Raw genomic sequence first — 22,908 nt, 5'->3', positions numbered from 1 at the left:
AACATGGGTCATGTTATTTTTTTCAGGTGCAAGTATTTTGGGTAGGGTTTTTTATTGTCCCATAGATGGGACAATAAGGTGCCAGCATGTAGTCAGTCCTTGGAGCAATCTCTCCCATCTGGTTTGTAGGGTACTTTTATTTTGTTATGGAGCTATGCCCAGTAACGCTCGGGAAGCACTCCTGGCTCTGCACTCAGGAATAACTCCTGGTGGTGCTTGGGGGACCCTGTGGAATGCCGGGAATCAAGGCAAGCGCCCTACTTGCTGTCCTATCTCATACCCCTGATCTGGAGACTTTTAATGAAAAAAACTATTGGGGCCAGAGTGATAGTACATTTGGTAGGGAGCTTACCCTGTGTGCAGCTGACCAGGGTTCAATCCCCGGTATCACCTACAGTCCCTAACCTCTGCCAGGAGTGATCCCTGAGCACTGAGCCAGGAGAAAGCCATGAGTATTGCTGGGTGTAGCCCAAAATTTAAAAACAAGCCTTACAGAGAGTCATATTTCTCACCCTGGAACACTGACACTTGGACAGGGAAAGTGCTGCAGGGCATCAGAGGAGACCTAGCAGCATCCCTGTCCTCTACCCACTAGATGCCAGTAGCACCCCCTGGTTGGAACAAGAAGAAACATCTCCAAACACTGCCCGTCTCCTGGGGGCAAAACTGCTCCATGTTGAGAAACACAGTTAGAGAAGAATACTGACGCAGTTATGGTTGGAATCACACTATATCTGCGGTTTGCCCAAATAACCCAAGGGGGTGTGGGAGAGAGCGGTAACAGGGTGGCCAAATACAGTAATTGAGTCTGCGGGTGGACACAAGGGAGTTCATTAGATTGTTCCCTCTGTTTATGCTGGGAGTTTTCCATAATACAAAGGTTAGAATATTGAAATATTTCTATTTTCCCAAAGCAGCTTTAGGATCTTTGGTTAAACAAGTTGTCTCTAAGTCAAAGGTTTCAAGTACAATTTGAAGTCATTTAAGAGTCTGAGTAATGCCTTGTCCAACTGTCCCAAATCCTGAGAAGCAGAAAAATCTAAGGAGCATACATTTTTTTTTTAAATTTTTGGGTAAGATCCAGCAATGCACAGGGGCCACTCCTGGCTCTTGCACTCAGGAATTACTCCTGGCGGTGCTCAAGGGACCATATGGGATGCTGGGAATCGAACCTGGGTGAGCCGTGTGCAATGCAAACGCCCTACCCGCTGTGCTATTGCTCCAGCTCCATAAATTTTGTTTTTAATTTTGGGGCTACAGCCTTACTCCTGGATCTGCACTCAGGAATCACTCCTGGTGAGTGAGACTATATAAGATACTGGAGATCAAACCCAGGCTGGCTACATATAAGGCAAGCGCCCTATCTGTTGTACTATTTTCTGGCCCCAAGGAGCAATAAATTATTTTGTTCTAAACCATCCCTTCCTAACCTCTCCAATTCTTGTCATGTTATTGTCTTTTATTATTATATATATTTTTGCTTTTTGGGGGTTATACCCAGTGATGGTCCGGGGTTACTCCTGGCTCTGCACTCCAGGGACCATATGGGGTGCTGGGGATCAAACCCAAGTCGGCCACATGCAAGGCAAACACTCTCCCCGCTTTATTGTTGCTTCAGCACCTGTCTTTTATTATTGATCACTGAGATATTTTCATTGTAACTAAGAAGTTCTAAGAATGGGTGCTGTTGCTATAGTAAAACAGGTATTTCCACATGCTTATTATGACACTAAGTTTTCGGAGCTTATATAAGGTGGAAAATCAGGGCCGAGACTGCCTCAGCAACAGAGTGCCTTACAGCCATGAGGCAGAGGGCAAACCCAGTGCCAGCTGATGGCAATGCCTTTCATCTCTGGCACACTGTGACCCAGTGTGTGCGAGCACCCAAAGCAAAGAGTGCATTCTCCCACACACACAAAGAAAAATGAGAGCCAGTAAGGACAGGGCTTAAGGTGCAGCCTTGTACGCAACTGACCCTGGTTTGGTCCTTGGCACTGCCAGTGTGGCCTGGGTAATCCCTAGCACTGAAGGCCTCAGGCAGTTCTATATCCTTCCTGCCAGCCAAGAGGGTTCCCTGGGTCTCAGGAGGGCCACTGGAGAGGCCCCCTCAAAAAAAGTAAACTAGTAAGGCAATAATGAAAGCTCAGAGTTGCTGATAGACAAACGCTTAATTAGAACACTTCTGAGAGATTAAACTGGTTGAGAGGGACCAAAGCAACAGTACCAAGGGCAGGATGCTTGCCCTGCACATGGCCAACCCAGGTATAATCCCCCACGCCCCACAGGGCACCCTCTAGGAGAGACCCCTGAGTGCAGACTAGGAGGAAGCCCTGAGCTCAGCTGAGCATGGCCCCAAAACAAACAAAACCCCCCATAAACAGAAAAAAGAAAACAAACAAAAAAAAGATTTGCAAAAAGTAAAAAAAAAAAATTAAAATTTCCCTGTAGGTCTATTTCTATTATTTACCACAATTTTTTCGATTCAATAAAGTTCTTATAATCGAAACTATAATCAAATATTAAAAGTAAAGTGCATCTCACACCTTTGGAATTACTGAAGAAAAGTAATCTATCAAGAATTATTGGTCAAGGAGCCAGAGAAAGAGTGTTTGCCTTGCGAGAGGTCAATCTGGGTTTGATCCCCAGTACTCCAAGTGGTCCTCCCTGAGCCCGCCAGGAGTGATTCCTGAGTGCAAAGTCAGGTGGAAGCCCTGAGCACTGCCTGACGTGTGGCCTAAAAACCAATTCAAAGATAAACCACAAAGAATTATTGGTAAAGACAAAAATACTTAATCAAGTCTGTACTAACAATAATTGATACTAAATATTTTTATGGTTTGAGATAACTACCTATGACCACAGAAATTTAAGTTATTTTTGTTACTAATAATTATCACAGAATGACGAAAGGTAAGACATGCTTTAAAATATTACATTGGGATGAATGTCTAAAGTATAATAGGAACAAAAACTTTTGCTCAAGCCTCTCTGAGAAGGGCTATATACAGGCTTGCCTGAGGTCACTTTCAAAGGACGCTCTGTGGTCCCTCAACATGGTCAATTTCTGCAATTTCAGTGGTCAACTGCAGTCTGAAAAGATTAACTACAAAAAGATATTTTGAGGGGCTGGAGCAATAGCACAGCAGGTAGGGCATTTGCCTTGCATGCGGCTGACCCGGGTTCAATTCCCAGCATCCCATATGGTCCCCTGAGCACCGCCAGGGGCAATTCCTGAGTGCAGAGCTAGGAGTAACCCCTGTGCATTGCTGGGTGTGACCCAAAAAGCAAAAAAAAAAAAAAAAGGTATTTCTCCTGTCCATGATTTCAAACATCTATCTACTAGGTACCCTGGAACATATCTTCCTCCCACAGATAACAGAGATTTATTACATTTTGGGGGTGCGAGGGATCAAACCCAGGTTCTACACATGCAAGTCTTATGCACTGAACCACATTCTTGATCAGAGATTTCAACTTTTGATCTGTAATTTTCATCTTAAAATTTCAAATGTGGGGGTGGGAAGCAGATGGCATAGGGGTTAAAAGATGCTTGCCTTGCATGTGGCTGATGCATACTGGATCCCTAATGCATGAGAACCTGAGAACTAGTGATCACTGAGTCTGGAGTAAGCCCTGAGCACAGGCAAGTATGGATCCCGAAACAAGAAAAGCTCACAGTACACTGGCAATTATACACTTCAAAATTTACATATTAAAAAAGAAAAACCTTAGATGTGAACTTCAAGATGCGCAAAAGGACAGAGTTTGTAGAGTCCTTTTCTGGGGGGCTACACAGGCAGCTCAGCCTTTGCTGGCTGCAGGGGCCACTCCAGGCTCATCTCAACCTTCCTCCTCCTCCTTACCTTTTGCACTGGTTTCTTTGATAAGTACCTTTCTAAATTTCTCTGTAGGACAGTGGAGAGCAAAGTTGCTAAAACCATCTGCAGGTTTCAGAGACATGAGAAAAGGGAGGGTGAGAAGGCACCCTTCACCAGGCGTCCCCGTCCCCATCCTCCGGGGCTCACACACTATCACCTCCTGTTCTCTCCACTTGTGTCTACCTCAAAACAATTCCATTTCCGTCCACCCTTCCTGCCACCCAGTTTCCAACAGTCTGGCCAAAGAACACTGAGGAGGCTCATGACCTAGTTATATCTTTAAGTTAGGCTGCCCCCTGGGGTCTTAGTTATAAACAAGCAACTTCTCCCAGCTTTGCCTCTACATTCTTCAAGTCTTTTCTGGTGCCTTAGGTGTAAGCCCTGGAGGGACATGTTAGGACTCCCCCATACAAAGCTGCCTCTGTTCATAAAACAACCTCACTCACCTGCCAAGGAACCCTTCACCACTAGCATGTCAGCATGAAGCAACGAGAGGCTGGCCTCTACCCACCTCTGCTAGGAGGAGGACCAAGATCAAAGAATATTACTTTTTTTTTTTTGCTTATTGGGTCACACGTGGTGATGCACAGGGGTTATTCCTGGCTCTGCACTCAGGAGTTACTCCTGGCAGTGCTGGCACCATACGGGATGCCAGGGATCGAACCTGGGTCAGCTGCATGCAAGGCAAATGCCTTACCCACAGTAGTATTGTTCTGGCCCCCAAAATCTTTAACCTTTAATAAGCACCAAGATTAAAGAAAGTGAAACTCACATGTTAAAAACTGCTAAGAGAATTCAACGATTTGACAGCAAGGGGCTGTTTTCAGTCACAATTGTCAACACTGGCTCTCCCTCTAGTCAACACAGTTTTGAAGGCCTGGCTAACAATGAAACCGAGAAAAATAAACACAAACATGAACAAATGACCTTTTATTTCATACAGAGATACAAAGGCAATTGTGTGCAGCAAAAATCTGACGGGCAGTCCAAATTCTTGGGAGGAAGTAAACTCACGGTAAATGTCAAAGGGCTGGTGGAGAAGGTCAAAGGAGAGAGATGAGACAGAGATAAAAGCGATAAATAAAAGTAGGAAGAGCTACATGGCTTCAGTCTCACAAATAGAGATCACTGGGGCATTCTTGATGCTACAGAACTGTAATTTGATTTATTAACCACCTCATTTTTTCAAGGGCATTCTCTGTCCTTTTGCATTTAAAATTCTATCAAGGGAATGATAATTCTTAGAAATGACTGAAACACTGTCTTTATTAGGAGTTCGAACCCTCTCTCTCTCTGATGAGCATTTGGGCTCAATATCTTTTAGGAAAAAGGGATGTGCCCTGGCACTCTGGCTAGCCCTAGTTTGAGGGGCAATGGTATTGAATAAATAACAGCACCTACTTTTATTTTTATTGCATTTTATGAAGTAAAATAGTTTTTAGAGAAATAAAACTATTTTAGAGATACTGAGAGAAAAAAGTATTTTAGAGAATGAGTTGACAGTACATGTCTCAGATTGAAACATTTTGAGAATCTCAATGAGAGCACATAAGAAATTGAGACCCAGAGCTAAAAGTACACGTCTCAGGTCCATGATGTGGGTAAATCTCCGAGAGAGAGAGAACACCTGAGCATCTGCCTTTAATCGGAGGAAATAGTTCCTTTATAATGGTCTTCCAAAACACAGCAAAAGACATCAGGCACGTGGAGGTGGTTTGCATCTGCCAGGAGGGCATCTGGGAAAGACTCAGACCACCCCCCACACACACCCATGGCCCTGACCGCTCAACAGTCTGTTCCAATGCTTTCACTGTCAGAGAGCATGGTCTATAATCTGTTACTTATAAAACAATTCATTGGCTTTAAATATACACTGATCAATTTTTAGAAGTTAATTTTCTTAAGTTTTATGTTTCATGATGAAAAAGAACACTGAACCCAAACAGCAGGGAAAACAGAGGCTCAGTAGCATGATTTCAGTATATTTTCTTAGAGAAGCTTTAAAAAAAAAAAAGTATGACTTTGGTTTTGTTTCATTCTATTTAAGGCGGATTATTTCCCTGAAGCCCCATAGATAATTCCTAGTGTTTCAGCTACAAGAAAGTATTAAGAGTTCAGATATACAGATAAGCATTTTTTTTTTTAAAAATCTCTTTTCTTACAGTATTCTAAAGTCCTTCAAAGCATTACATAAATCTTCAAAAATTCCTATCACCCACATTTTAAGAAACAATTCTACACTTCAGCAAGGCACTTAAGACACAAAACAGCTTAGGAAACAATGACACAGGACACTAGGGCTAAGTCATTCTGCCAGGACACAAAGTAGATGTTTTCCTACATGGAAACATCTGGGCACTATCTGGGCACTAACACGAGAAGAGATACCTCAAAGCAAGGGCTGAATTCAATCAATGGAACCACAGCTCCTTGCTCCCAAGGAAAACAAAATGAGAACAATGCCTCATCTCTTTTGATTTTACTGATGGGAAAGAAATACAAAGGAATTCACTTTTCAGCAACAACTTAACTACAGATAACCTGACACTGTGTGTCTTATATCTAGTATGTCACTGGTACTAAAAAGCTTCCACTACTAATAAAGAGAAGTCAAATCCCATCATCACTATTGCCGATTAAAACAAACACCAAAGCATACACTAGGGCAATGCAACCTCTACTACCAAAAACAACACAGATTTCCTCAGTGTTTCCATCTTTCCTAGGACAGAAGGAAATGAGGGAACAAGATGGGCCAGAAAGCCTGAACTACAATGAAGAAAGGGAATGAAGGTCCTGCCAGAGCAGTCAGAGTTGAAAACTTGGTGCCAGGAGTGATCACAGGAGGCAAGGCTGTGGGCTGGGCCTTGCTTCACAGAGCTGGAAAGGGCCCTGAAGGGCAGCCTGAGGCTTCTTGCCTTCATCCTTCTGGCTGGCAGCAGATGATCAATTACTTCCCGTAGAACTTTTTGTTGAGAAGGAAGATCAGAAGGTTGACATTTACTTTAGCTCTATCAAATAATTTCATGACTGCAACCCCTTCATATTGCAGCTGTAGCAGGTCCTGTTAAAAAAATAATAAAAATAAAAACACATTCTGACAGTTAATCAAGCCCATGGGACAGAAAATAAAGGACAAGTGGGGCAGGAGCCAGCCAGAATGAGGCCAGTCTGGAGGGCCAAGGGAAGAGTCCCAGCTACCCATCCACTGTGCTGCTTCTCTGGTCCACCTAGTTTCTGCTTCATTGGGGTGAAGAAGCCAGGTGGGTTATCTCGAAATACATAGGGTAGGGAAGGGAAAAGCAGTTTCTTGGGTCCTCACACACAATGCTGGCTCATCCATTAACACTTGTCAGAATTCCCACATCACAGGGGAAAGAGTAGAAAATGTTTGGGGAATCTCTACAGGTCTGACACTGTAAATGCCTTAAGAGTCTTCTTTTCTAAAAAAAAATTAATATTTTTTTTGGCTTTTGGGCAACACCTGGCAGTGCTCAAGAAATGCTTACTCAGAAATGCTGGTTCTGCACTCAGGAATTACTCCTGGCGGTGCTCAGAGACCCATACTGGAGATAGAGCCTAGGCTGGCTCTGTGCAAGGCGAACACCTTCCCACTGTACTGTCTCTCTGGCCCTGACAGTGCTACTATGTCAGGTTTAAAGACAAGGCTAGGTAGGTGCTTCAGGTGGGAGGTGCTGGGTCTAACCCCTGGCATCAGAAAGGTTCCAGGACTGGTTGGGCAAGGCTGTATACAGTGAGATATGGCTGCCAAGCCCCAGCCTCTCCCAACCCCTCACTGTCCACAACAAATATAGAGTATTGGAATGGTCTCACCCCTAAACTTCAGACGAATGATGATGACAAAACCAAAGTCAGAGTTGAGAAGTACACTTTGTTGTTCAACGAATTCATCTTGGGCCAGAAAGACAGTACAGCAGGGAAGGAGTCTGCCTTGGAGGCAACTGACCCAGGTCCAATCTCCAGCACCCCTTGGGATCCCCTGAGTGCAGAGCCAGGAGGAAGCCCTGAGCACTGCTGGGTGTGGTCACAAAACAAACCAAAAAGTACCCCAACTCAGCTTTGGAAAAAACTGAGCACTCCATGAGGACGAGGACCCTGTTGGCCTCCTAGGTCTAAAAGAAGCCCTCTACTCGAACATGGCCAAATCCACAGCCCAAGGCAGACTGGCTGGCTGGTGAGGATTGGGCAAGGGGGAATAGCAGAGCCTTTCCTGGTGTGACACATGAATTGCTGATGTGAATCCATAAGCATTTCACTTGTGCTCAGCTGACAGCCCAGAGGAGGAAACAGAAATGCTGCCTGTCCAGAGGGGTAAGTCTGGGCACGGGGACCAATGCCAACACCTATGAACAAAGGCTGCCACAGGCTGTGGAAGACCATAAGAAACCCCACATCAGGGGGTATGGTGCTACCCAGCAGGTCAACCTATACCTGCAGGGTGAGTGCATCAGCAGCCTGATGGTGCCTTCAGGCTTCCTGATACCCCAAAATTGCTGCTGTGCCTTTGGCCAGACCCCAACAACTTGGGACCAAGTTTACCAAGAAATTGAAAGGCCAAAAGTTAGGTATGTGGGAGTCATGACCACAAACCACCTCAGGTTCATCTATACAAGCTCAATAATCTATTTAGCTCTTGCCTAAGGGGCAGGATGCGGTGATAGAGGGAAGACTCAATGGTGGTAGGAAGGTGCAATGGTAGTGGGACTGGTGTTGGAACAATGAATGCCTGAAAAAGCTGCATTATAAACAACTTTGTAAATCAGGCTGTTTAAATATAGTTAAAAAGAAAAGAAACCCCACATCATAGTTGGGGGAGGTCACACACAACCAACCAATAAGTGATGGAAGACTAAGGGAGTGCCTGGTTAAGGGGGAGCAGCAGGGACAGGGTAAGCCCTACCCTCTGTACTATACTGTTCCATCCCCCAGACTCGTATTTTAAATTTAAACCTTGCTCCCCTGTTAAATTCAAAAAGCACTGAGCAGTGAACCACTTTTTTACCGTAATGACCTCTGGTTTTCATTCTCATCTTTATGCTTTTAAAACATGAGGGCGGGCCTGGGAGAAGGTGCAGGCCGCTGTGGCTTGGTGGACCCTGGGACTCAAACGGGGCGAGTGCAGAAGCTGCACCCCTGAAGGCCAATGATGCTGGGTTGAGGTGAGATGCGCACTGCCGTGCGATCTCAGGCGGGGACAGGCCACGCCAGGCCCGCTGCTGAGGTGCTTTTTCCACCAGGACTCCTTTCCATCTAGTCTCTTGCCTCAACCAGAAGAACACAACTTCCACATCTCCAGAGCTTCTGGTTCCTTCTACCTGGTATATACCCACCTGATAATGTAACATGAAAGTCTCCATCTGAACGCCCATGAACTTGGCTTTCACTTCAAAGTCTCCAACCTCTTCAGTTGGATTGATTTCAAAGATAACATTTTTAAACCTGTTGAAACATAACAGTGAAACGTTGTGATTTTTATGCTCCCACATAAAAATGTGGAAAGGAGACAAACAGTCTGAGTGAAAAAGGGCCTGAAACAAAGGCCCCTCCTGCAGCACCTGCAACCTCATGAGAGATGCTTGGATGACCTCAGAAGGCATGACAGAGACGTTTCTAGGCCTCCTATGTGGCTACCACTAAAAAATGAGGAAAGGAGAATCAGGAGAAACATGGCTAGAAGGAGAGGGAGGAAAAGGTCGTGTTCAAATATGCATGCTTAGAAGATATAAGAAAAAGTCCTGCAGGAAGAACTGAGAACAAGACTCTGGAAGGGCAGGGTTAGGAAGGAATGCCACTGCCCCTTTTACAGGCACCCACCACTCTTGAATCCACTCTGCCCAAAATGCTCATGGCACTGTAAGAATGTAGGAGTGTATCGTCCCTGAGGTGACCAGAGTGAATAACACCGCCAACTTCTAAAACTCAGTTGTGGAGGTGCTGGAGGGCACAGAGGGGCTAGGAGGGAGGGTACAAAATTCATGCCCTGAAACACACGTTTAGCCCACCAGAAGAGACGAGGTGTGCTTTCAAGAAACTTATTAGGGGCGCATATGCTGCCCGAGCCCATGTGCTGCTTATGCCCACGCGGCCGAGAACATGTGTCGCCGGCATCTCCCCTCGAGATGTGTACTTTCATGCTTTCATGTCTAATGCTGGTATGTGTGTAGAGGCTCTCTCTGCCCGTGTTCTCTCTTGAGTACGTTACTCTCTCTCACTCTCTCCCCCTCCACACCTAAAAACCCTCCAAATAAAATCTATTTATTTCAGGGAAAAAAAAAGAAACTTATTAGGACTGGAGAGACAGTATGGAGATGAAGGCACTTGCCTTACATCAGGCTGCAGCTGTTAACAATGGTTCAAATCCTAGTACTGCATATGGTCCCCCAAGCACCATAAAAAGTAAATTCCTCTTTTTGTCTATCTTACTTATTCTTGGTTTAGACTTCCTGCTTTAAAATGACTTCCCGCTCTAAAGAGGAAAATACAGAGCCAGTGAGATAGCTAAACAGGCCTGAGGACACTCTGCACTTTACATATTTTGCATAGAGGATAGGATTCCACTCCGAGTACCGAATGGTCCCCCAAGCTCTGCAGAGGGTGACCCAAAACCAACACCAAAATAAAATCAAGGGGAAAAAGGTTGGGCCCATACAAATTATATGAATGCATCCTTAAACAACTGCTCCACGACAGAGAGACTTTCTCTTCTATGTCAGATATGTCTGAGTATTAGATCCAATCTGCACAGAGAGACATAGAGACATATACACAGAATAGAAAAATGACCATCCAATTTAGAAGAGAAATAAGAGCAATAAGGGCTGCACAGTAAAGGCAGAAATTTAAAAGAAAAATCAACATATAAGATGGTGTCAAGAGTTAAGACAAGACTGGATGCTCACTGGTTAGCTTGCAGGTCCTCGATTTCCAGAAGAACCCCCTTCTCATGCAGTCTTGCTGCTGTGTATTTCAGAGAGATCTTCTTGCTTTTCTTCCCTTTCATTTCCCTCGGCTTTTTAGAGACCCTGTAAAAGTCATATTGTTACTTTCAGTAACTGCCAATTCCAAGTCATTATTGGTAATTCAAAGATAGGAAGTCAGAAAACAAACTTCCATGCACAAGTGTAGTGAGTGAGCTATTGACTCTAAAATGGCAAAGCAAAGTTAGAATCAGCCTTAGCTCTACCTCTAAGGCTGAAATAGGGGAGACGGCACTAAATTGCTCCTCTTTAAATTATCTCTGAGCATGCACCAAGAATCCACAGCGTCCTATTCCTCCCCTGTTCTTCTCAGGACCCCAGTGTGAGAGTATCTGACACACCCGCACTTGATGCCCCTTGGTTGTTCAGGGAAACACACAAATAAGAACTTTTTAATGGCATGTAAGTGAGACAGCAATGACAGAGAAGTGGGAGCAAATAAAGAAAAAAGGAACTTCAGAGGCTACTGAGATCTTCAGAGCAGGCAGCAGTAAGAAAAAGGAGACACAGGAAGAGCAACTGAGAACCAGGGACTGGACTCCACACGTGGGACTCCCAACCAGGAGCGGCCCTCTGACAGGAGCATGAAGAATCCTCACGAGCACCCTGTGGAATCACAGCCACAAGGACTTCTGACCAATAATCACACTTCTAGGTTATTTCTCTTTAAGATATATATATATATATATATACACACATATATACATATATATATATATATATATCTTCACATTTACAAAATGAGACATCAAAAGGTAACTTGTCGAATTTTTCGCCCCACCCCCGGCAGTGTGGAGGAATCCCGGAACCATGCCCTGTGATTCTTGGCCACCAATGAATCCATGCGAGGATCACAGAAGGAGATGATGCTCAGGTGCTATGGAGCTGGGGACCAGGGGCTCTAGGGCTACATCCAGCACTGTCCAGTAGGCCATGTGGTGCTGGGGAGGGGTCAAACCCTGGTTGGGAGCATGCTAGGGTAACATCTTCCAACCCTGAAGATTATTTTATAACAAGTGACTATAAAAAAAAAATCTATCAGTGAAGAACTGATTAAGTAGCTGTATAAGCCAGGGACAGCTCAAAGAACTAAAGGGAATGCTTTGCAGGCAGGAATCCTGGCCTCCCCACCCTGAGTGACACCTCCCCTACCACAGAAAAGGAGTTCGAGACCAGAGACATACTCGAAGGGCAGGGCACTTGCTTTGTGTGCTGGAGGCCCAGCTCAGTCCTTGGCCCTGTATGGTCCTGTCTCCTGAGCACAGAGCCAGGAGTGGACCAAACGCTGCTGGGATGGGTCCCGGTCCCACTCCCTTCCCCACAAAAGCTCTACATATCCTCACAGTGGAACAGCATGAGCTCATCAAAAAAAGAAATGAGAACCTGTTGTCCCTACAGAAGACTGGAAATACTAGTAATGCCTTGGCAATAAGCACACAGAGCACCTAGCTCTCGAAGTTCATGGGTCACTCCTGTCTGCACTGTGGGCACATCTGTGGTGATGGGGAATGAATGGGGTTCTCTCCACCTATACTCTCTCTCGAATCCCAGATTTCTGTCTCATACCACTCATGAAGAGAAACCAGTGACCCTTGGGGAAAGAGCTCTTTCCAAGCGTAAGATATACCACAAATGGGACTGGAGCAACAGTACAGTGGGTAGGGCATTTGCCTTGCACGCAGCCAACCTGAGCTCAATCCCTGGCATTCCATATGGTCATCCAACACTTCCAGGAATAATTCCTCAGTGCAGAGCCAGAAGTAACCCCTGAGCATCACTGAGTGACCCAAAGAAAAAAAAAAGATATACCAGAAACATCTTGCATCTGAGGGTGAGGATGTGTTCCAAGAAGAAAGAGGACAGGAAGACAGGAGGCAGCTGTGGAGCTGGGCTGGGCTGGGTTGGGTGGACCTAAAACATTCCCTTAACGTCTACTCCCCCTCCAGGAAGTGGGGGTAGCGGGTGGGGTGAATGCAGCAAGGTAAAAGTAGTGCATCTAGGTGAAGGGTGCATGTGAGGTTCCTTCTTCGCTTCTGACATCTGAATATTCTTCAAATGAAAAGGCAGGAGTGTCGAGGGTATGGTGCCCCCAATAGGTCAATCTGTACCTGCGGGCGAGTGCATCAGCAACTTGATGGTACTTTCAGGCTTCCCGGTACCCCAAAAATGCTGCTGTACCTTTGGCCAGACCCCAACAATTTGGGACCAAGTTTACCAAGAAAGTAAACAGCCAAAGGTTAGGTATGTGTGAGCCATGCCCACAAACCACCTCTGGCTCAGCTATACAAGCTCATTTATTGGCCTTATTTCAGAGACCGATAGATAAATCTCAAAAGAGATCAAAAGCCACAGTTAATCGTGAACCCGCGCATGGCTGAACAGACTGGGATGAACTTGGCGGGGGGGCAAGTTGGCCTGTGCCTGCCCAAGCAGAGCTCCCAGCAGCCATTTGCTTCCACAATCCAAAACTGCTACCACACCCCCAGCCTGACTCCACCGTCCTAGGACACACCTCACCAAGATGTAATTTGCTGAAAATTTGGGTATGTGGGTTTTGTGACTGAAATCTCCAGGCTTTCACGAAGTTGAGATGGGCTACCTCTCCCCACTTCCCAGTACACATGGAAGCAATGGCAGTTACCCCCACGAACCAACTCCGGCACCACCCTATAAACTCTATTACTAGTCTTGCTTCAGAGACCCATAAATAAATTTCAAAAGAAATCAAAAGTCAGAGACACAGCAGTGAGTCCCAGAAGACACCACAGAGCCAGAGATCTCTCCAGGTCCCATACCGAGCCAATTTCACCAGGGCACCCCATATGGAGCAGGTGTAGTCTCCCCGCCTACTCCAGATGGAATCCTGGTCACCAAGAGCTTCCACAATCAAGGCCCAGGTATGTGGGGTCCGGGACTAAATCTCCATGCCGCATGGCAGCAGAGGTGCCAGGCTGTCTCTCCTCAGCTTCCTGCCCACTCGTGGGCCTGGCTGTCACCCCACACTGTGCCTCTGGGCACCATCTTAGGGCACCAACAGCCCTAGTCCAGAGACACCCAATTAAATCCAAAAATGGATTAATTGCCCTACAGAAATGTCTCTGGAACCCAACTATCTACAATCTAGGATTCCAGAAGCGTAAGGCTGCAGTACCCATGATATTCAAAATGAGCAAGGTAAAATAAATGATCTAGCATCTGCTCCTTTCAGGCAGGCTTGAATGGTGGTGGGAAAATTTGAGCAAAACATAATGCCCAAAAGTAGAGAGAGAACATTGGGGAAATTATCTGCCATGGAGGCAGGGTGAGGCAGGCTGAGGACTGGGATGGCAGGGGGTAGGGAGAGAGGATATACTGGGCACACTGGTGGTAGAAAGTGTGCACTGGTGGAGGGATGGGTGTTCAATCATTGTACGGCTGAATCTTGAACATGAAAGCTTTATAACCGTATCTCACGGTGATTCATTAAAAAAAAAGTTAATGTGGAGTTCATGCCCAATTCAATCATCTTAATCAATGGCTGAATAAATAGCAGTACTCCTACGTTAAAAAAAAAACTCAGGGGTGAAAACACATACGAATCCTGTACTGAGAAGCTGCAGTGTAACCTCACTTCCCTGGAGACCATTTCTCTCAAGTAATACGCGCATGCTAATGGTTTGTGTCAGGCACTGAGACAGCTATGTGAGCTTCCGCTTAGCTGCCAGGAAACACAAGGAGCTAAGCTGTGTGCCCAGAAGGTGTGGGGAAAGTCTGGGGAGTCAAAATACTGACATAGTCCCTCAAGTGGCTTCGAGGCACATCTAGGTTTGGGGGATGAAAATCTTTCCTGCTTCTTCAGTTTCTAGGACCAAGAACAGATTTTGGAGCAACAGCTGCTTGGCAACAAGGACCCTCAGGATCTTCTCTCTTGCATTTTCCCCAGTATTGAATGGAACTAGGGGAATGACTGGAAGCAATTAGAGCACTAGTGGGGGGCAGGGACTGGTGCCAGCAAGCGTGGGGCTGTAGTCCCCAGGTGTAGGCTCAGAAAGCAACACTCACTTGCCCTTGCTGGCTAAGTTGTCCAAGCAGGTTTTGATGTAGCTCTTGTAGTAATCCACCTGCTCGCCATAAAAGGTGGCCTTTGAGTTAAGGGCAGAGTAAGTCTGCTGCAATTTCACTAGCTCCGCCTTTCTCCTCTGTCGGTATCTCCGCTGATTCCGAATGTCCTGAGGCACAATTATGAAAATGAGAAAAATAATGAGCCATCATGTGCTTCTGAATCATTAACACCAGAACCCAGTAGAGCCTGACTTGGCCTCGCATGACCACTCATTCTCAATAGGCACCAATCTATGTTCAAAAATTAACAAAGAAAGATCTCATCACTTTCCCCGCCCATACCCCAACTTGTACTTTCTGCAGGCAGGAAAATATATTAGACTTCCACATTCTTAGACTTTACTTGCAAGGTTGGTTTAAGCCCCTTACATAAGACCAGAGAGATGGTTCAGTAGTAGAGTACATGCCTCACATATATGACTTTGAATTCCAGCACTGTTTAAAACATAAAAAAAAAGCAACAGCCAAACACATAAATGAAAAATGAACAAGCAAACAAAACCTCTTAAGTATGTTGCCAAATGAGGAAGAAAAGCTGATTTTCCAAGAGCAATGGCTAAGATCTCACAGCATGCATGGTATGTTTTCAGGGCAAAAGCCAAACACCTCCCAAGCCTCAGCCAGGATGTGAGAAGATTCACAAGGGTCAGAAGGATCAGGAACGTGACCAGTTACCTGATGAATTTAAACTTCAGGAAAGTCATGATAGAGATCAAAGGGAGGTAGGGAGAGGCTCATGGGGATGGAGCACAGGTTTTGCATGTGGGAGAACCAGTTCTACTGCCAGCACCACATGGCTCCCCAAGTAATGCTGGGAATGATCCAGATACTGATTTGGGAGTGACCCCCTAAAGCTAGGAGTCGCCCCCAGCTAGAGTTATGAGAAACACCTGAGCACTGCCAGGTGTGACCCTAAAAAAAAAAAAAACAGGTTGGAGAGACAGCTCCCTTGAGTGAGGGCATGAGAGAAAGCTCTGTGCAGTGGAAGGCATGAGAGACAGCTCTGCAGAGTGGAAGGTATGAGAGATAGCTCCATGGAGTGGCGAGCATTTCTTCCTGCAGGACAGGTTTCAATCCCAGCACCACATGGCAAGAAAACAAATTCTACAGGTGTTCTGGACACCGAGACTGGTGAACAGGAAGTTCTATTAGGGTCTTTATCTCCACAGCCTGGGCTGCAGAACAAGCAACAAGCATGGGGAGAGCTTCAAACCAGTCAGAATCAGCTCCCAGGAGAGCCCTTTCATCCGTCCCAACCCCTGCAGGCATGCTGGTTTCTGAAAATCTCTGTCCCGATCCCACGACCAGCCTCTGCGCCAGTGCTGGCCATGCCACACCGGCACTGCTCCCCGAGACAGTACCCTGGCAATGTCGTTGATCAGCTCCTGGTATCTGTTCTTTGGGTTGACGGTCCCAAGCTCTGAGAGCTTCTTCAGGCCTGACTGGATCTTCTCCTTCTTCTCCTGAAGCGTGAGGTTGCTGTCCTCTTTCACAGACTTGGACTTCTTCATCTTATCAGGGGTCTTGGCATCACGAATAGCACGTCTCTGCATTGCCCTCTGATGTTCCGCTTCCTACAGGTAAGACAAAGGTCCTGCGATAGTCATACTAGCCAGACCCCAACTGACACAGTTTAGCTGCCCTGGGAAGTGATCTCCTCTAACTTTGTTCCAAAGACAGAGGAGAGCAGCAAATAGCCCTCACAAACTGTCACAAGCAGAGACAGATTTTTCTCAAATGCCACCTTGTACAGCTTCTCTGCATTTTCCTCTTGCTCTAAGCATGGGCTTGGCACTCAAGTGGCCAGAGATTATCTCTGAGAGCCTCTGCAGATGAGGGTCTGGCCCCTGATTTCAAACTGTTTGTACTGGAATGTTAACAGTTGAAATTTCTCCCAAACTAGAACAATTCCCTTTTCCTCTAACAGTTAAGCAGCCACCTCAGATAACAACTTTCTTGATTTCCCAGACACCAGCATCTCCCAAATTGTGCCAATTTTACCTGCTTTGAAATGCACTGAACTGGCGCCTGCTGTCATTACCAAGAGTATTCGCAGGCTCAGAATTCACAAACCAATGAGCAGACCTACTTGTATCTTGGCTCACAGAATGTGAATCAGGAGTAAAACCCCAAGCGACTCCCTTCCCACTGCCAGGGTCCCCCCAGAGGATAGGGCTGGCATGCTGCTGAACGCCCCCAGTGACATGGCTGGATGGCAAGAAAGCCACACAGCTCCTTACCCTGCAGCCCTCTCTGTTCAGGAGTCCACACATTTGTTCTGCAGCTATCCTCTCTGCTACGTGAGACCTTGAGTCTCACCTGCAGGCCAGTTGGGCCACCCTCCTGCCATCTCCTCCTCTAGGCTGATTTCTTCTCCCCCCAGCATGCCCTCCGGCCCCCTCCTGGCTACCTTCCTCAGTCTGGCTCAAGCCCTCTTCTTTTTGGTGCTTTGCTCCTCACTGGACTCCTTGAATCGTCACATTATCCAAAATCACAGGGAATTTCCCACCCTCTGCTGATCTTTCCAGGGTCACAGTTGGGCATGCCTCCCCACCTTGAGCAAGCACTGGCGGTATTTAGGAGCCACCTTCCATACCTTTCAACCTACCAAGGCACTCAGTCTAACCTCACAAGTGAGCTTCCCATGAACACACCCCACATCCTGCACCCAAGCTGCCAGGGGCCGCTGTGCCAACAATGGTCTGCATGTGGGTTTCTGAGAACCTCCACTCAGGAGGCCACACCCCAACCTGCTCCCAGTCAGCCCTGGGTGGGGTCACCAGGGTCTCTCCTAGCAGCCCGAGCCTGAGTACCTCCCCTTGGGAAAGCCCTAAGATACCTGCTCACTGGTGGCTGCTGTTTCCAGGATTTCTGTTAGGGTCTCTCCTGGCTGGAAGCGGATGACATCCACGATTAACCGTTTTGTGCTGCAAGGAGAGCAGGGCGGGAGCATCCAACATCACCAAGTGTCCCACCTCCTCCAGGGAGCACCAGTTATACCCCATACAGTGCCCCACTAGCTCATCCAGATTTATTTATGCAACTACAACAGAGCCGGTACCCAGGTCAGGATTCCCAAGAGAGGGAGTTCATCACGGCATCTCCTTAGCAAATCCAGGCAGTTAAGTCCTGGATCAAGTATGATACATGAGGTGAGCAGACAAAAAGGCAAATCCAGGTCCAGGGGTTTGCTTAGCAGTGGACCCATGTCTCAAATGTGAGGCCATGGGTTCGACCCCTGGCACAGGGAAAAATAAAAGGCCAAGACCACCACTTGGGGTACAAGCAAGCAAACTTATTCACCAAGGCTCCAGGCTCTCAGATCACATGTACTTCCCTTTTCCGCTCCGACACTCACTTCAGTAAGATGGTCCGAGCATCCATTTCTGCGTTCTCATCCCCAGGCACATCAAACTTGTTGGTCAATGTGAGAGACACTTCTGTCTTAGCCAGCACCTCCTTATTTGGGTCATTTACATTGCCAGCACTTTCTCCTGTGGTTCAGGAGGGTATAGTCAGTATCCAACAGACAAGAGACAGTAATACAAGTAACAGACAATGCGAGTCTAAGAATATATTTGAACAAGCCAACAGTGGTAAGGATTCTTTCTAATGAGAAATAGATCATCCCAATAGTAAAGGCGAAGGATCCAAATTAAATTAATGACCCAAATATCTGAGAGATCATCTGAACACTATGATAATGTAATTCTCTCTCAAAGTCTCTTCAGTTCTCTTATGGGATGTCTAATCTAGTTTTAGGAGGATGCGTGCACGTGTATGTGAAAGTCTATCCCACTGGCTTCCGCTTCAGAGCGAGAGCACCTCAAGGTGTGAGCAGGGCCCGAATGGTGCAGAAATGGGGGAGACAACACTGCTACCCCACCCCCTCTAGCTGGGGAACTTTACCGATCAGGGATTCAATGGTGGGCACCTCGCCCAGGTCATCCAGTAGCTCGTGGATTGGGTCATTGTGTTCTGGCGCAATGGCGTCCTGGTGATCCAACAGGAGCTGTACCAACACCCAAAAGTCAACTCCATCACCACATTTAGACTGCTGGCCTCAACCCTGCATACCCCAGAGTGATGCCCCATAGGAAGCTGGCTGGCTAACAAAGCTCCAGTAGCTCAAACTGACAAGTCAACTGTTAGCAAACTAACCCAAGGAAGCAATATAATACACAATGCATCATGCTGGCCTCTCTTGAATGATATAGGCTGTGATGTGCACAGAGGAAACATTCATGGATATTTCATATATGTATGAAAATCAACATGACCCAGACATCAAAATTCACAGCCATCTGTTATAAGGTAAGAACCACTTGGAATAACTTAACTCAGAGAAAAGCGCACCACGTTAATGCATCATACATAGCAGCACTCATGAAAATCTCTCAAGATGCTGTAACTCAGGGCCAGGGGACAGCTCAAATGGAAACATACAGCGTTTCCCTACCATGCAGGAGCCTTTAGGCTTGATTCCAATACCCAGAGGGTCCCCTAAGCACCACTGGGAATGACCCAAAAACAAAAAAAGATGTTATTATCCCAATGACAATCTCAGAAATAACAGCAGCTAAAATGTGATGCACATTTTATATATTGCTTTTTGTTTATATTTCCCCAAAGGGAAATTAAATGAATTATACAAATTTGGGCGAGGTGGGGGCGAAGTGATAGTACAGTTTGCTTTGTATGTGGCTGACCCGAGTTCAATTCCCTATCCCACATGGCCTTCCCCAAGTCTGCCAGGAGTGATCCCTGAGTACAGCTGGGCTAGGATCACTTCACAAAACAATGATAGTTAAGAATAACAAACAGAAGCAAGGAAAACAAGCAGGCAGGTGTGACATGAATAAGATCAAAGGGAAATTAGGTTATCTGGCTTTCAGAGGCGGTAGGCAGCAGCAAGGACATGAAGTGATTAAAGAAAGCCACGAACCGTGTGGGTGTTAATGATCTCCCCGATTGAGATGTAGATGACTGGCTTGGTGAGAGTCACCAGATCCGAGTATTCATCCACATTAAATTTATCCTGAAGCTCAGGGACATCACAAGCAGACTGGAAAAACCGCCTGAAAGTAAGCACAAGGGCCTAACACGTGAGTCACATGTGAGGCCAAAAGTCCAAGGGAGCAGTCAAGATGGTTCATCGTGGAGGGACTGCTGCACCCTCGGGCTTGACACCAAGGCTGTTTGGGTACTAATGACTTTGTCTGACTATCACTCACCCAGAATGCAAAGCAGCTGTAAACACCTCTACTATTAGAACCCTCATTTCTAAGATAATGCCACAAATTGACAATGAGGGGTAAATTTTCAACTATTAAATGTTCTCCCCGATGCGTCTCTGAAGACAAAGAAGCAAGGGTTGAATGTTTCCAAGCCTGGCTTTTACTGAAGGTCTGTCTATTTCTCAGGCAAACATTCCCAGGGCTGAAGAAGTCCACTCTCCATCTCTTCAGAGCTGAGCCCACACCAAGAGATGGAAAGGCATCTGCAGAATCATCCAAACACCTCGTCCCTTACCCCTTACCTGAATTTCTGGTAGGACTGGGAAAGATATTCGTTAATGATGCTTAAGTGAGCGTTATCTCCCAGAAACATCTTATTGGAAGCTGCGTGCTGCAGCATTTTGGCAATGGAGCCAAGGTTCCGGCGTTGGTCGGTGGTGAGTTGGCCTCCTGCTGACAGGTCGATGATGTCGAATGCATCAGGAGCCACAATGGCTGGATTCATGTACCGATAGTAAAGCAAGTTACCAATAATCTGGGAACACATGAGACAGGACAACAGCTGTTAGAAACCACTCCACTCACAAATCCACAAGTGACTTTGCTAGCAAAGAAAACCAGAAAAGCAGTCCTGTGAGGTACAAATAAATACCACACAAAAGCATGCATGCATGCATACTTTTTCTTAAAGCCAGAAGATAAGATAGCCAAACATCCCTTGATGGATGCAGAAAACAAAGAGAATAAGAACAGAACTGGAAATCATGAAAACGAAAGAGCAGATTCAGGAGGTAAAAACAACAGCTGTCAAGTCTTTGAGCAAGGGGTGGGGGCAGCCTTGGAGCACATCACAGCAGCAAATACAGCTACTGTCACCCGTACCATTTTGCAATTAATTGCACAGAGCTGGACTTGCATTCTAAGATGCAAATGAACATTAAGGGACTCTGAAGTCCGTAGACATGGCCCAGGGAGCATAATGCCACCTGCCCAACCCTCATCGTCCTCATGCCATACACTTCAAAGGTGGACAAGTTCATCCCTGTAGAATTCAGGTCAGTCAACCAACACACATCTTGTCCACAGAAGAATTCAATGACAGTTATTTCCCCTAGAGTTTCATTCCAAAAAAAGAAAAATTAATTCACCTGAACAGAAAGTCTATAATCGAGGCCTCACTGTAGGAAAGCAGAGAACTAGGAGAGAGAAGAAAAAGGCATTCAGATTAAAAAGAAAAGAAGAAGAAAAAAAAAACGGAAGGAGCACAGTTGAGTAAGAAAGTGATTTATCAGCAATAGTTGCAGCAGAAACAAGGGTGCTTACTACAGTTCACTGGGGCACCAGCAGAGGGAGTAATTCTTCAGCGAAAGACAGGTCTCAAAGAATATGACTGTAAGAGCTTGTCTTCTAGACTTGTGATGTCTGTACCAGTCAAACCACATAAGAACCTCATAGGAACCATCTTGAATGATTACAGTCTCTCTTGAAAACTCACAATCAGTGGTGCCGGATCAGTGCTAAAAACTGGGCCTCGATGGGTAAAAAACTGGGGGGGTCCCTTGGAGGTTGCTGGGAGGGACAGGAGGTGGCAGCTTTTAGGATCTTACCTTCAGCAGCTCATCCTCACCAGCGTCGGGGAACTTCTCATGCAATGAGTCCTTCAGCACTTTGGCGATGAAGCGCATCCCGTAACTGTGGGCAGACAAAATGGAGTGAGACGGGCGGCGAACAGAAGGGCCTGCCACCCGGCTCTACACTAGCAACCACATGAACAGTACTCACGGAATCTTGTCCACAGAGCTGACAATGGCTGAGAGGAACTTGTCGGTCACGGCCCGCATGTTCCTGATGGAGCTGTCGAGCCGGGTCTTTACTTCTTCATGCGTCAATGCCTGCTCAGGGGTCACGTCGTAGGGCAGTTTGCTGGGAAAGCAGAAAGTTCCCCCCAGCCAAATCAGCCCAACAGCTGAGGTTGCCCTGAGGTTACACCATGTTCTCTCAGCACCAGAAAGACTGAATATCAGGAAGCGCACTCATGCTCCAGGGACTGCTAAATGTGAGGGTGTATGCAGGGGGTGGGAAACAGAGGAGTCTGAATTTTGAGGGAGAGTGCTGGGGCCTACCACATGGAATGAAGGAAGGAGGGCGTCCACGAGATGAGGAGGTAGGAACAAGAGTGCTGTGGTGGGGGCCCCGGGGCAGTGCCGAGAGCTTGAGGAGGCATTGTCAATGCTCCCCTTTGGGTCCTGCTTCGGGAGGAACATATTGGATGTGAAGGCAGAGGAATATACAGGAGCCCTGGGGAAGACAGCTGTGCTAGGTCCTGCTTCTGAAACTGTGGGCCTCACTCAGTGTATCATCGGTGGGTGGGAAGAGGGGGGATAGAGGCAGGGGAATAGGAAAATATCTTAAAAATTTGTTTTAGAAGAAATCTTTATGATTACCAGTAAAGTTTTCACTTGAATGCCTATTTTATTTCTTAGGTTTCTGGGCGATACCGGGCAATGCCCAGGGGTTACTCCTGGTTCTGTGCCCAGGGATTAGAGAGCTCAGGGGACCATATGGGATACTAGGGATCAAACCTAGGTCAGCACTGTGCAAGGAAAGCACCCTACTCGCTGTACTATCTCTGACCTTCCCTTGACTGCCTATTATATATGCCTAAGTACCTGGATCGCATAATAGTTTCTCAGG

The 22,908-nt window shown here is 46.4% G+C and overlaps 1 protein-coding gene across 1 annotated transcript in view; it reads right to left on the bottom strand.

Annotated features, from left to right (window-relative positions):
* Positions 1-4,793: 4,793 nt before the first annotated feature.
* Positions 4,794-22,908, bottom strand: part of IQGAP1 (IQ motif containing GTPase activating protein 1) — an 87,680-nt gene continuing 69,565 nt past the window's right edge. Inside the window, exons 27-38 of the mRNA XM_056124538.1 lie at positions 21,997-22,137; positions 21,822-21,906; positions 20,517-20,749; positions 19,923-20,055; positions 18,887-18,989; positions 18,336-18,471; positions 17,817-17,904; positions 16,339-16,551; positions 14,918-15,084; positions 10,799-10,921; positions 9,230-9,338; positions 4,794-6,942 (exon numbers count right to left, since the gene is read on the bottom strand). Of these exons, the coding sequence (XP_055980513.1) occupies positions 6,829-6,942; positions 9,230-9,338; positions 10,799-10,921; positions 14,918-15,084; positions 16,339-16,551; positions 17,817-17,904; positions 18,336-18,471; positions 18,887-18,989; positions 19,923-20,055; positions 20,517-20,749; positions 21,822-21,906; positions 21,997-22,137 (1,645 nt within the window). The 3' untranslated portion in view covers positions 4,794-6,828. The remainder of the gene's footprint in view (positions 6,943-9,229; positions 9,339-10,798; positions 10,922-14,917; positions 15,085-16,338; positions 16,552-17,816; positions 17,905-18,335; positions 18,472-18,886; positions 18,990-19,922; positions 20,056-20,516; positions 20,750-21,821; positions 21,907-21,996; positions 22,138-22,908) is intronic.

The sequence above is a fragment of the Sorex fumeus genome, unplaced genomic scaffold, assembly GCF_029834395.1.
Source record: "Sorex fumeus unplaced genomic scaffold, SorFum_2.1 ptg000051l, whole genome shotgun sequence".
Classification (NCBI taxonomy): Eukaryota; Metazoa; Chordata; class Mammalia; order Eulipotyphla; family Soricidae; genus Sorex; species Sorex fumeus.
The sequence above is the reverse complement of the archived record's forward strand: the minus strand, read 5'-3'. Positions and strand labels throughout refer to the sequence as shown.